Source organism: Opisthorchis viverrini (genome assembly GCF_000715545.1).
Source record: "Opisthorchis viverrini unplaced genomic scaffold opera_v5_154, whole genome shotgun sequence".
Taxonomy (NCBI): Eukaryota; Metazoa; Platyhelminthes; class Trematoda; order Opisthorchiida; family Opisthorchiidae; genus Opisthorchis; species Opisthorchis viverrini.
The window spans coordinates 858298-872431 of record NW_008751809.1 but is presented as its reverse complement, the minus strand read 5'-3'; the positions used below and the strand labels follow the sequence as shown (position 1 = coordinate 872431).

The 14134-nt window shown below is 42.0% G+C and overlaps 1 protein-coding gene across 1 annotated transcript in view; it reads left to right on the top strand.

The window, feature by feature from the left end:
• T265_06968 (hypothetical protein) overlaps window positions 1-7422 on the top strand; it is a gene marked incomplete at both ends in the record, with an annotated part of 11472 nt that extends 4050 nt beyond the window's left edge. Inside the window, 2 exons of the mRNA XM_009172374.1 lie at window positions 5817-5955; window positions 7065-7422. Of these exons, the coding sequence (XP_009170638.1) occupies window positions 5817-5955; window positions 7065-7301 (376 nt within the window). The remainder of the gene's footprint in view (window positions 1-5816; window positions 5956-7064) is intronic.
• Window positions 7423-14134: the final 6712 nt, after the last annotated feature.

Here is a 14134-nt window from a genome sequence, read left to right as displayed (position 1 = left end):
TGATCATCTCTTATCGAGGGATCTGCTTTCCTCAATCCGCTAAGGCTGTTATTGGACTGGGACTTCCTAAGGTCGCAGTCAGTGACTTGTGTTTGCTTGCCATTGTGGGCTCCCTGCGTACTTATGACACTTTTATGCGTGGCACATGGCGTTGAAGGTACATTTTTGCCATTTAATCTCACCCCAGACCCAGTATGACGGTCACTTTGTGCCTGATGTGCGAGTCTTGACTGTGCTAGCGCATACTGCGCCTTGAAGAGCATTCACCATTGTTTGTCCTTTCTTTGGTTGTTAGTCTTTAGACGCCTGTTCCCATACCAAAATCTTTACATATTTTGGGATTCACCTCATCAGACTGGCACTGTCCTTGGCATGATTTCGAATGAGACGTTGCTCTCTTTTCTCCCATATTCTCCTGTTACTCTTTCTCATTCATCGCTTGCATTCACTTCTTATGTTTGTGACCATGCTCTTCAAAAATAAATGATAATTAGTGGTAATAGTAAAACTCACCACTGAAGATTAAGTGGTAGCCAGGAATTGCGGGAATCCGAATGCGCCTAAAATGTCAAAAGAAATGGAATTCTGTGCACATGTTTCAAATCTAATTTAATGTTTTATCTGAAAAGTCGCATTTGGGTTTATGTTGGTGCACTTTAAATGTCCGTCGACGTGGAAAACAGATCTACTAAGAACCCTTTAGTCCACCCATCATAAGGATTTTTACAAAGACATCGGAAAAAATTTTGGTTTCTTTAGGCTTTTGGGTGGCAAAACAAACGAAAATTTCACAGATATTTTTTTGACTTGCGCCACCTACATAGTTAATGGAGAACAACTACAGTGGTTACATGTTGAGTCGAATTGTGTTCAATTTAGTGTGAAGCATGTCGCCTTGTGACCGCGTGCGATGTATATGCAATCCAATGCTACTGGATTCTTACACTTAGACCACAGTTCGAGCGTCCAAACTAAGACCAAAATACAGACATGCTAATTTTAATGCCTTTTTATAGGCGATGTAAAAATTTGAAACTTTCTGTTGGAAATGTATGGTGTAAGTGAAATCAGTCTGTGCTGTAGAGCCAGACAGTGTGTTCCATTATTGGTGAGATTCAACAGCAGTGTGCACCTCGTAAAGTTCTGGGCGATTCCTGTTAGAAGCTAACCCTCTCAACCATTCTGTTATTGGCAAATGATCAGAACTCGGACAGGATGGAGCTTTGCTATGGTTTAAATAGTAATTCCTCACCGCGTGTTCTGGTAGTGACTGCTTGTTTGAATGACAAATTTCCAGGTGGAAGTTTCATGCGATTAGTAGAAATTCCTCCGTTTCTGGGCAGATGACACGCAATTTTGAATGAAGCCATCACGACCTAAGTCTGCGATTGACAACTCGATCCAATATTATCCACTACTACTATCAACTACCAGCACGACCAATTGTACTGAATGCTGATGCGTTCCCATAAGAGCTGACAGCATCCATTAGCGCCCATACATATCGGAATTACGTACAATATATAAAGCTCATTAGGATTTCGCAAAAAGCATATTACTAGTGCTTCCCGAAAAAAATTGACAAACGGAATAAACGTACGAGCTCTAGTTTTTACCGGAAGTTGGCTGCCACAGATTTCATGAAATAAGGCAAAAGATGAATCGGCCGACGAGCAGACTGCAACTTCTGGTGTGCGATTTCACGCAATGTAATGCAAGACAGAATTTATAGTCTCGTGGTTGAAGGTAAGCATACTGTACGAAGCATTTTTGAGACTACATCAGTGTTTGCTATGGAGTAATGTTTTTTACTATTATAATTGGTTGTTCAAGTTGGTGCAGAGCAATAGAAATAAAACCCTATCTAACATTTGTTGATCTCTACAAATGCAACTTCTTGCAATCTGTACACTAAAATGATCGGTATGCGGCCACCAAAGAACCTAAGGCGACCAAATGGGCACGTTTATTTCTTATATAACTGTAGTTTCAGTGAAGAGGTCCAGTTCTGTCCACCTAGCACGCAAACTTTCAATATTCCAGAGCAAAACTACTACCAGTCACATATGTGACAGTCCAGATACGGTGTTATGAAACATTCATCGGATGACCGTGATAGTGAAAAGATGACTGTCACATTCATTTGAATTTCTCAATAAAGTATGTCTGTAAAGACGATCTCGATGAGGTTCGTTTCTAGATCCCCAAACGCTGACCATTTGGTAAACATATTTTCAAATGATTGATCAGTAAACGGAGTAACCTACGTAATCTGAGCAGGAGTACTGCAAAATGAAGGACATTATCGAATAATCAGTGATCAGCTTCTTGCGCTCCAGACCGGATGAATGCACAGAAAGTTAATCGCTAGCCGGAGTACCCAGTAACCATCTCATTCACAAAGTGCGTTCAACTTATAAGGAACTCCGAAGCAAGCAATACTGTTAACAATGAAAGCATTCAGCACTTTTGGAAATACGAATTTTACGCACGAGCAATGACCGAGTGAGAGAGACTCCTTGGCTTTTTCAGGCTAATGGTCAATTTATCTACATTGTCTGATTGTATTACGGAGCCAACTTTGCACAAATTCATGGGCTTTTTATTATTGGGATACTGCAAAATAAAGTCACATACTCACCATCCCTTGAGTAAACGTCATTCATGTCACCCGCTTCGTGCAACAATGACCGACTATCCTATCTAAATAAACATCTCCCACAGACCGATAGAAGGCAAACGGTGAAAATTCTTGAATGAGACTAGTACGGATTACAGGCCTTGTTTCCGCAATCCAGATTAATGGATGCTAGTTCTCAAAAGTTTTGATGGAAAAAACCAATGCAAAAAGAATATAAATGCGTGGTTTTGCACGTACATTCAAGAATGCTTACTCCAGGCTTTCTCAGAAAAATTTGACGGAAAGGAAGGAAGAAACGAATGGACTCGTGAAAACCACCATAGATGGGACAATTTGTATAAGTTCTGAGACTGTGTTAGAAATTCACTTTTCGAGCTTTAATAAGAAGTCATCGAAGGAAAAGCGTTTTGTTCCGCTTGATTTACATGTCTTCAACCGATGTGGCTGAATTATGAAGCGTCTTGCGAGGTGATGTAGCAGTTTTAAGGGAAGCGCATAGCGTGAAATCAGGACTCCTCCCAAGGCAAGACAGTCTGACGAGGCAGTTCTGTGGTTTGAGTCGAATGGTCAAACCAATTAATACGGATGGCAAATAATTCCGGCTAGAAAACAAAATTGCAGCAAAATATTTGGAGCTTCTCTTCTACTGGACACCAGCCTTTGTCTATATTAGCCTTTTATGAGGCTGTTGTTGTCTTAGATATAAACAGCTGTCTGCTGACTTCGGTATTTTTCAAATGGTTAAGCTGGGATGTTAGAACAGCTTACTTAGACCTTTCTTGACATCAACAGATTTTAATCTTCTGAAGTCCACTGCTTAGGTTTACGGTTTGACACCGCTGTTTCAGTGAGGGTGTTGAATGTCACACCCATGCACCTAGTCATATAATGTGTTGGGAACCTTCAAAAAATAACTTTTATGTCACTGTCCTTAAACAAAATTATTTCATCAATCGAAAGATTTCATACGCACATTTATTGGGCGCTCGCGAGACAGACGCTTGTGTCGATCCCTGACGATGTTTCTCATAAAACAGGTGGACAGTTAATATCCCACCAAATGTTTTGGTTGAGTGTTATACACTGTTCTATTTACTGGCGGTGAAGCTAATCGGTGCGACTAAGAAAGTGGTCCTTTGATGTCCTCATGAAATTCGGGCCAACACTTTCCAACTGGACCGCAGCAGCCTCAGGTTTCTGTTTAGTGGAAGACCAATCTTCTACACACAAGACTCAGTCATCAGCCAGGACAGGGCTTTCTATTAAGATGTCGTGGAATTGATATCCCAGTTGCGGCGTCGACAATCCAAGAGCTTCGTCCACTGCCATGATGAATAATAGTAGAGGGAGTGGATCTCCCTTCCTCACACCTCTGTGAAAGTGAACCTCGGAACTTGGGAAAACTTCTACAGCATCCTCGTGCGACTGTGCAATATCTCAAACTTGAAGTGATAGTGCTCCAAAGACCTTAACAGATTTGATGATTACGTCGTGAGAAAGCGAATCGAATGCCTTCAGGATATCAACAAATATCAAGTTGAGTTTAGAAGCAGTCTCTGAAGAGTGACGAAATAGGAAGTGTGACAGCAACGTAGCTTTCAATCAACCGTCTCGATGTTAGACTGAAAGCTGGAGTGAGGTTATTTGCAGTTTCTGGCTCTAGCGATCGGCGAACACCTGAAGAAATCACCCAGCAAGAATGGATGATACGTAGATCGGTCATAGTTAGTCAGTTGAAATCAGCTTCAGAACCTTCGGAACAGGAGTAATGGAGGCATGACACAAATGGGACGCGCAATTCCCAGATAATGACAAGTGAATACGAGGAACAAATGTTCCTCGTAAAGGCGGTCAACCTAGCTCAGAACAATTTGAACCGCGGTTAAGCACATAGAACTCCGTCCAGAAATGTTTACCTTTCATTAACCATTGACTGAAGTTGAACCAAAGTCAAAGTGAACAACCGCTTATTACAGTTTTCAGGGGAACCTTTGCCAAGTCAATGCTGTTAGCGATGTTCCACCTATAGTGACTTTTCTCTCAAGTCTATCGGAGCTGTATCTCATAACCTTAGGGTTTTTCCTTACTTCTGGGTACGAGTGAATCGAGCCAAACTTAAAGATCCTCATCAGGAATAATGCTTAAGAGATCTGGGGTTGTAACAACTTTCCTTTATTCCGAATCAAGGTATGGCGCTTCATACTCTGTAAGAACAGCAATAATAACAAATTGAATTAGGGGGTATTTGTGCGGTACACTTCTCAATTTTTATGGGTAACATCACTCTCAATTTCACTCAAACATGAGAATTCCGGTGTTTCGCCACTTCCGTAAATTCTGAATATTATGCATTTTTATTCTAAGAAAATTTCACCTAATAACCACGTTGAAGAGGAGAGTTGCTACAGTTTGAACGCTTTATGCTGCGATTCCTCCGTCTAGCAAAATCTCTAGTATCAGGAAGGTCAGATTCCTGAAAGTAACCTCAGAAAGCCCGGAACCTACCGCTCCACAAAAATCTCAACAGGAAAGCCGGAAAACATCCCGGCTAGTCAATCATTCAATGAATACAGCAAAAGCTGATGAGTGTTCATGCACGCCAAAGAAGCACGACCGAATGTGATCAGCGTTCAGACATGCCATTGAGGCACGATCGATGTTGATGGGTGTTCACTAAAGCCCATCAGACAGCCTGGATCATTGTCAGAAAGTCAGAAAGTTAAATAACCTGAGGTCGTTGCAACTTTTGCTCTCGCACTTGCACGCAGTCATGCTCTTTCACTCGCTTGTTCAGAATATAGTGGTTGTCTTCCCTACTCCGGCAATAGGCACTGGAGCGGGTTAGCAACAGATAGCACAAGACGGCGAATCAGCAGATATAACATCTAGTAATCAAGCGGGAAGCACTTCGCTCACGTAATCTCATATTCGCATTTCGGTTAAATGTTTAACTTTTTTACAGCCCTGCCTGCTTTGTTTTGGGTACTATTTCCAGGTGAACAATACCTTTAATTTTTCTCAGAAGCGCATTCTCCGTAAACAGAACGTCGTGTCATACCATCAGGCTAGAGGAGTATTTTCGTGCGGTCTTGATCGCTAGCTGTGCTGTAGTAGGAATAATTTCATGTAACCATACGTGGCTTTCAATCTTTTTTTCCGTCTTTTACTTCCGTAGGCATAACGATTCCTCTGCATTCGAACATGTCTTCGTGGGCGAGAAAAAGGGTTCTGAAGTTTCCGGGTTTCATAACTGGATTCAGTTTTTACGCCTGGAGAGTTCTGGGGTTTTGGATTATCAGGGATACTTTGCAAAAGTGAGTCCTTGCACCTCTGGAAAGTACAATTAAAATGACTGAGTTTAATGCAGAAATAAGTATGTACTTTAGTTGATGGATTCACTTCATAACGAAGAATTTCACTACCATCAAGGAAATTCGCATTCTGATTGAATAGGCCCTGGTGTTATTTTTATTTTTCCTTCAGTCGTCTCTCTCAAGCAGCGAAGCTTTAGACTCTACGGAAACATTAGTGCTGAAACGATGGACTTCTCTGACCTTTAGCATCAGCTGCTAAGATAAAGCCGGTGATCTAAACCTTTCAAGCAAAGTATTTGTCAGACGATGAATAGTAACGAATCGAACAAATCTAAAAAGTTTAACCCAAAGCTTTTCGGCGCGAAGTGTTTTCTAGGCTTTTGTGCATGATATGCCCGACCCGTAAGGCTTTATCATTAGCGTGAATACTTTTAACAGAAACTGGTTCTTCGTCAGCCAGTTTATGGCCATTGTGTGTTGGTCCCTTTCCGCGTTTCTGTCTTACCGATTGAAAATTAACTGCCAATGAATGAAAAGGGATAAACCAACGTGACGGGTTGAGAGGCACGTCCAAATCATTTGGCGATTCACCTATTAAATCCTTAGGTTACTGTGGAACATTCGCCAAATACTAGGGGTTCCCACGTAAAAGTTGGTTCTCCACCGTTTTCTCTACAGTGCTTTTCGGTATAGACAAAGTTTCCATTTCGGAAGAAAGGTGATTATACTAGTTCTCTGCTGGAAACTAACGGCAGCTGTTGGCACTTACTCTTGGCCAGGCCCGGGTATGAAAATATCCTTCATGAGATTATCATATAGTCATTCTATTGAAGGCGGACGGACGACACTGTCATTGATGTTGTGCGTTTTACGTTGTTGTTTTTTACTGTTTTTTGTTGTGTTTTACGTCGAAAACCTCCTACAGTACATGTCAACAGTAATAGTAAAGTTTGTCTCACTGAATGATGCTTTGTGGAGTACTGTTTATATTGACATCGGTATGGAGGTCACGAAGAAGAAGCACAAAAAATGTTTTTACTCCTTATTTCCAAACGCAAGAGCTGTCTTCTTTTCGCCTACAAAGTGCATCTTTTGATGTTTGCTTGTAGCAATGCGGTGACCCACCTCGAATTGTTACTTTGGCGTTCCGCATGAAAGATGGATCAACGAAGCCTCGTGGTAGCATGTTTTTGGGTACCTCACCGGAATTCGAGATGGCACTCTACACAGTCATCTTTCTCAGTGGGCACAACCATGTCAATGTTCGACTGGATTCCTGTAAAGCGGTTGTGACTTGCCATCCCATCCACGGCGGCAGCTATATCGGTACTTGCTACATAAGATAAAAGGAAATTAATCACCTCTGCAGCTTTGCCTGAAGCTTCCAGTTCAAATGTGGAAGTGAACTTAGTTGCTTCTCTTCTTGCGTTATCCTTGGTGTTCGGTATCGTTAATTCATAATGTTCATGGACAAACGTCAATAATCTATTGTCTCTAGTCTCGCTGCAAGAGGCAGTAAATTTTCAACCTCACAGCTTCATCAGGAATGAATTCTCAAATGCTCTCCTGATGAAAAAGGAGAGGAAGAGTCGCCGTAGGATAAAATTCACTATACGAGCATCTGGAGCAGTCATTTAGTATCCGAATTAAGACGGAATAACGAACAGATATGTAACAGAAAACGCCAAGGCCAGCGGAAGCATTCCACCATTCCATCAGAAGCCGCAGCATGCTGGATAAAAGTACGAGGTTGTCACGTGTAACGGGGCAAGGCTAGCTATAAATTGGTTTTGTGGCGTCAAATGGTTGCTGTTCCGGAAAAGCTTAACAGACAGTTGCTCTTTTGATAGTTTATATGCTGAAAATAACTCTTCTCTACACTAGTTTCAATCCAGTAAGCGGCCAGCGATTGTGGGCGGGGCTCGAACAATCAAGTGTCAGGTTCATTGAAGCGTGCTCACGAATCCTTGTAGATGACCGTTCGGCGGTTCTTCCGACGTACTTGCTACCGCACGTACATCGAGAAGGGTACACCTGGGAGCAGGTCATCAAGGTTATGTCTAGTTTCTGTAAGAAGGATGTAATAACTCTCAACACAATTACATGGGAGAAAAGTTAAGTTCACTATCAAGCATTTTCTAATTCCGAAATAAGTAAAAATGAGTCACTGTGATATTACGGTGCTATGTGAACAGCCAAACTAGAGAGGTGCTTTAAAATTGTTGGTTGAGACAGCTTTAAGGGCATAAAAAGTACAGCTTTGATCAGCAGATTACGAAATGGTGGAAAACACCATTCTGTGTGAGCAAGTTATATCCGGAATTTGGTAAGTGCTGTTGTGATCGCCCGCTGATAGTCTTTACACAGGAGACAGTGGAAAAAAAACTTGCCTTTCTGTTAGCGAAATCCTCTAAAAAACCGAAGTGGCAGTAGGCGAAAGCTTAAAACATATGCTATACACTTCAGTTGTGAGAAGGGTCAGAAGAGGGTACATATTTATTAGGACAGAATTTTACTTACTTCACTTAGCTCTACTCCACAACAGAGCAGTTCCGTATCACATAACCTGCTATTAGCTAGGTTTTCGGGCCGTAAATTTACGCTAGAGGGCTAAAATTTACTTATTCATCATTCATCATCGCATTGGATCTGTCAATTCAAACTGCGAGTGAAATTTTCGTCTGGAATAAGCAAGCTCCAAAGTGGAGGAACAAAAACTTGCTTCGACATGGTGTTCTATTTTCTCAAAGAAGCTTTTGTATTTCAGTCCATAATACACACATACAACTGACTTGCTTCTATGAGAAACATACTCGTGGCTCCGAATAATGATTATAGTTGAGATTTTTTCCACAGAAGTAATAAAATTGGGCCTTTTAATCACACGATCCTTTTCGGCTATGTCCGACATTTCACTAGGGCAGGTAAGCCGAAGCCGTAATCACGGAAATGGTAGAGTTGTCGTCCCGGTGGACACGGTTCACATTGTGGCACGGTGGAGAGTTGTAACGTCCAAGATTGCGTGGAAAATTAGTGATTTCAGGGCTCAGAAATCTTTGACCAGTGAACGGACAACAGCTCAGGTTGAGTACTCAGTCCCATTTAAATGCCATTCGTGTATCTAGTGCACAATCAGTTATTAAACCGCAGGTTTATGCATGCTTTGAAATGTGCCCTGGTAATGAAAGCTATTCGATAATTCCTAAAGGATCCACGCGATTCCAAAAACATAGGTGAATCAAACCAATCGGACTGAACAAGTCAATACAACAAGGAAACTGTTCGATTCCGTTTAGCACAATCGTGTTTATTTTGGGGTTTGTGTGAACTAAAGCCACTGTTTAACACTGGAGTGGCACTCCCCTTAGGCCAACGAAGAAATGAATAAATTCCTACTTAAATTTGATCCATTCGATCGCGGGCAGTCAGATACGACAGTCCTGCGGTGACAAACGTTAGCGCAGACGACAGCGTGGTGCTTGCTTGCCATCATAGGCATAGGTCACTATGCAAAAATGAGTCCAGTTTGTTTTCATATGCACAGGGATTGTGTATAAACACTACGGACTTCATGATTCTGGGTATCAGGCTGCACGTTCTTATTCAGTTCTCCTCAGAACTTGCAAACTTGCATCATGTATAACTTATAAAATGTTGATACATGTTGATAAATTGTTGATACTGCTCAATCCAAAATCAGCTGACGCACTGCATACACAGTGGATCATCATGATGAAGCAGGTGAACAGCGCTTACAGGTTTTCTAAAGTGGCCCCGCACTGTTATGCTAAGTACATGCATATATGCGTCGGCAGTACCAACCTTAACGCAGAGAGAAGCGCAAGATGTATTGCTAGCAGTATATTACCAATATTAATTTCTTCACTCCGAGTAGAATGAACCAGGCGTAAAGTGTTCTTCGGGGAAATTGGGACATTTTTACTGAAACGACCTCTGGAACATTAGGTGAGTGGTAAGCATTACTGAAGACAGCTAGATTTTGGTAGGGCTACAAACAAAAGAGGATATAAAGCAAGCTACATGGTGTAACTCAATATGCAGTTGCTCAAACTGCAGCGTGTTATCGGATCGTTCTCCTTTTTCTCATCCTGTTAGGACCCCTGAAGGGATGACGCGGCACAAAGCAAAAGCACTAGGCATTTTGATGGCCGAATTACACAGAGAAATCGGAAATTTGTCAACAACAACGCTTTTGCGGTTGCAATATATGGGTCAATCCGTGGAGCTCTTCAAGCGGCCTCCGAGTTATAGGTGTAAGACCTCACTGTGGATTATTAAAGAGTTTCGCCCGAACCTAGTGATTTTTGCCGCCGTATATGAGGGTAGGCAGTCTCTTCTGGACTGTACTAAAGTTTTTTCAGCTCATTCTTTGAAACCATGTGGGACCGTTTCGGCAAGCCGACATTCACCTACCCCAGGGCCTTATATATATGAAATTAATCAACTGGTAAGATGGGATTCCATCTCGAATATTACGGTCTTGATTGTGCATTATACGCGTCAAAGTCGCTGGCACGGTTCTTCTGCAGTTTGATGAGCCTTTCAAACCATTAAAGCGATTGACCAAAGTGAAGTCGTAACACGATTGTTCCAACGGCAAGAACCACCCGTGAAATATTGCATAAATGTTTCTGGGGAAAGGCCTACCCAAGTGTATAGACAAATCCCCATTTAATTAAAATGATTGCTTTTGTAAACGAGACTACGATTGCATCCATCTGGTATTCTCCGTCAGTTATTCTTTTTCACTTTATTCTCTTTCACTCGCTACTCATTCGCTACTCGGTTCTTTCTCTCTTGAATCAGTTAACCAGTCGTCTTTAAATGTATCATCATGTAAAGAACGTTATCCAAATAAAGTATTACACATGAATTTGTGGGTATAATAAGGGTGTAAAATGTGTCGATTTTGATATAAGTTCAATTCTTTAAGTGAAGTGCACCCATTCTGAAAAAGTACACACGGTACATCCGTTTTATTATTTTTCCGGATAACCAGTGATACGCTCCTCATAGCCATTTGCGGAGATTCGAACCCACCACTTCACTGCTACAGACTTAACAGTACGCTGATCAGTACCTCGAATAACTCCTACCTTAGACGTAGGGCTTCTCATCCTTTAGTTCATCGATTCACGTCTCATGAGCACATCAGTGAAGTGCTCCTAGTTTTTAACTATTGATTAACTCCATTTTTGGGATAGAAGCTCTCTCTATGTCTGATTCTCTACATTTTACCAACAAACGTGTCAACGGTCACACCTATAGTATTCGAAAACAGCCCTCTAACGTGATAATGACGATGATAATGAACTTTCATTTCTCTGCCTCCAGTGCAAATAAATTGCAGAAACTCTATATTCATCGATACTGGGCTACATTAGCAGCACTTTGGCACTTTTGCACATCTGCCCAATCAAAATGCTCGGAGAAGCCGGGTTTGAAAATCTATTTATAGAATTCAGCCAGATCACGGGCAAGCGTGATTAGTTTGCAGTAAATTTTCATAGAACAGTTTATAATTATGTGGCGCTATGGGGCTTGAACAAGCAAAAAACTAGAAAAGTGTAGCAGCTTCTTTTTTTGGTGGTTGTCAGAATGCAAATTAACGGCTTTAGGGTGGCTGAAGTCTTTTTGATTGAGTTAAACGAATGTTTCGCCTTCCGATGTCGAGAACATCTCACTCATTCTAATGCTGTAGCAGTTCATCATATTAAACGATTGGTCAGCTAGTGTCGAATTACCGAGCAACAGGTGCGCGCGAAATACCCCTGTGTTTCTAGCAGCCTTTCAGTCAAGCCATGACAAAGAACCTGCATCGGATATTGGAAGTCAAAGCTAATCAATCACCTGATTTTACGCCGACAAAAGCTCATATAGAGTTATTAGATCCACCTGTTCCGGTTTCTCTAACCCGGTTCTCGGGTTTACAATAAGCAACCCTAGCCTTGGCATCATCAGTTACACATTATTGGATATGGAACTTGTTCTTTCAACCAACTTTCCTTAATTTGCCTAGCACAGCTTCACTCACTAGATCACGCACCACAAAAACCTCTTATCCCACTTGCAACCTTGACCGGAAACACTCACACATGAATCTCCCATCCATTTTTTCAGAAGCCGTTGGTAGACAATCGGTAGTTTTTATTTGAGCAAATTTTCGCTTTTGACACAAAAGCTTCATCAGACCAAGTGAATTGGTCACCAAATTGGCCAGGTTGTAGGACAGACGGGGAAGCAGTCAGTAAGTCCTCTTCAGATTATCACACTAGATCAGCGTTGAGTGTCAATTAGCGCCTCTTGTCGGCTAGTGTGGTTACCAATATCTTGAATTGATGGGTCGGAGAAGTTCCTAATTAGTTCCTATCGGTTTTTTTCCCTTCAGGGAGCTTCACTTGATGATGCCACTGTTGGGTTTTCCGTGATCTTCGTGCGCATGTGAATGTTACGACAATTTAGTTGGGGGGAAGGGGTGGTGCATAAAGTTAAGTGGAATCCAGAGGATGACTAGTCTTCGCTCTGATAATTGCACACCACACATGCTAGCTCGACTGACTAAATACCGTTCTCCGCACGCCTGCCAGTTCCACGCCGGTTAACACTGGGATGTTTGGCGATTTCTTCGGCCTAGGCTATCAGTCCCTGTGACGTGGACCGTAGTTGGCGCCTCAAAACCTCAAAATTTTCTTAGTCTGTTTTGTGTCCCGTGTCCAGTACGTGCTCCGCGATTGCCGATTCTTTCAGTAATGCTTGATATTCATCTGAGTTTCTGGGCAGCCTTTTCATTCTTCTGCTATGCTCTCCGACTCTGATGTGCAGTTCCCTGGCCGTCTGTCCTATATAGACCTTGGTGCAGTCAATACACTTAATTTTGTAGACGCAGTCCTTGGTTCCGTTTTCCGGGAGGTGATCCTTCAATCACACCGGTGAGAGCGCAGAGTATTTTCCCTCTGGAAAGCTACTCTTATGTTAGCCGTGTGTAGAATTCCTCGATTGACCTCCAATGTCCCTGGTTTATATGGAATAATAGCAGAACCGATCCATTCCCTGTTGAGTTTCGCCACCGGTACCAACACCCTTCTCAACTGACGTCTAGTCAACCTAGCTGAATATCCACTACCCCGAAGTTTGTTCTTTACCTCAGTTTTGACCGCTGTTTGAGCAGCTTCTTCTGTGCACAGGGCCCTTATACGCCTGAACACTGATGACGCAATACTGGCGAATACCGACTTCGGATGAGCAGACGAGTAGTTCACTTCTGCCCCAGTGTTGGTTGGATCCTTGTAGACGGTGGTCTTTAGTTTCTTACCGACCTTAAGCATCATGCAGTCTAAAAAGGCCATACCGAATTTGACCTGTGGATTCATTTCATTCAGGTGGTTGTGAAACTCACTGACCTTGTCTCGTTTCATAACGACGAAAGTGTCATCTATATACCGCCAGAATACCTTAGGTGGATCAGGGAATCCGTTTAAAACTCTCTGTTCAAATTCTTCCATAAATATATTTGCCAAAACCGGGGATATTGAAGATCCCATTGCTAGACCTTGTTCTTGAGTATAAACCACTGAGTCAAAAACGAAGTGAGTGAGATTCAGACATGCTTTTATACCTTCCACTATTCCATATACCGTAAGCTGTGTTCGTTTTGAAAGGTTGGTGTCCGCTAACAGCAGTCGCTTGGTTATTTCTAAATATTCCCCTTTTGGCACATTTGTATATAACGAATCCACATCATCTGGTTCAACAGTGACACCCGCTACGTTGTTGGTGAAGACATATGAATACTTAATGTAAGTACTAGATTCCCTGGAAAATGGGTTTAAAATACCGGCCAAGAATCTGGCCAGTTCATGCGGTGGAGAACCTTTTCCGTCTACCATCAGTCTCACCGGAACATCTGGTTTATAGACTTTTGAAAGGCCATAAAGTCGTGGTTAGATTGCACTTTTTTGGGTACAATCGATACAGTAGCCTTACCTTAAGTGGTTTATCACGGACCGCAAATATCTCCCAACTTCGACTTTACTCCTATTCATTATAGATGTAATATTCGCATTATCGATATCCTGGTAAGGACCCTAAGCTAGGTGTCACTTGACATTCTGCAAATAATCACTCTTGTTCATGACAACAGTGGCCTTACTCTTATCGG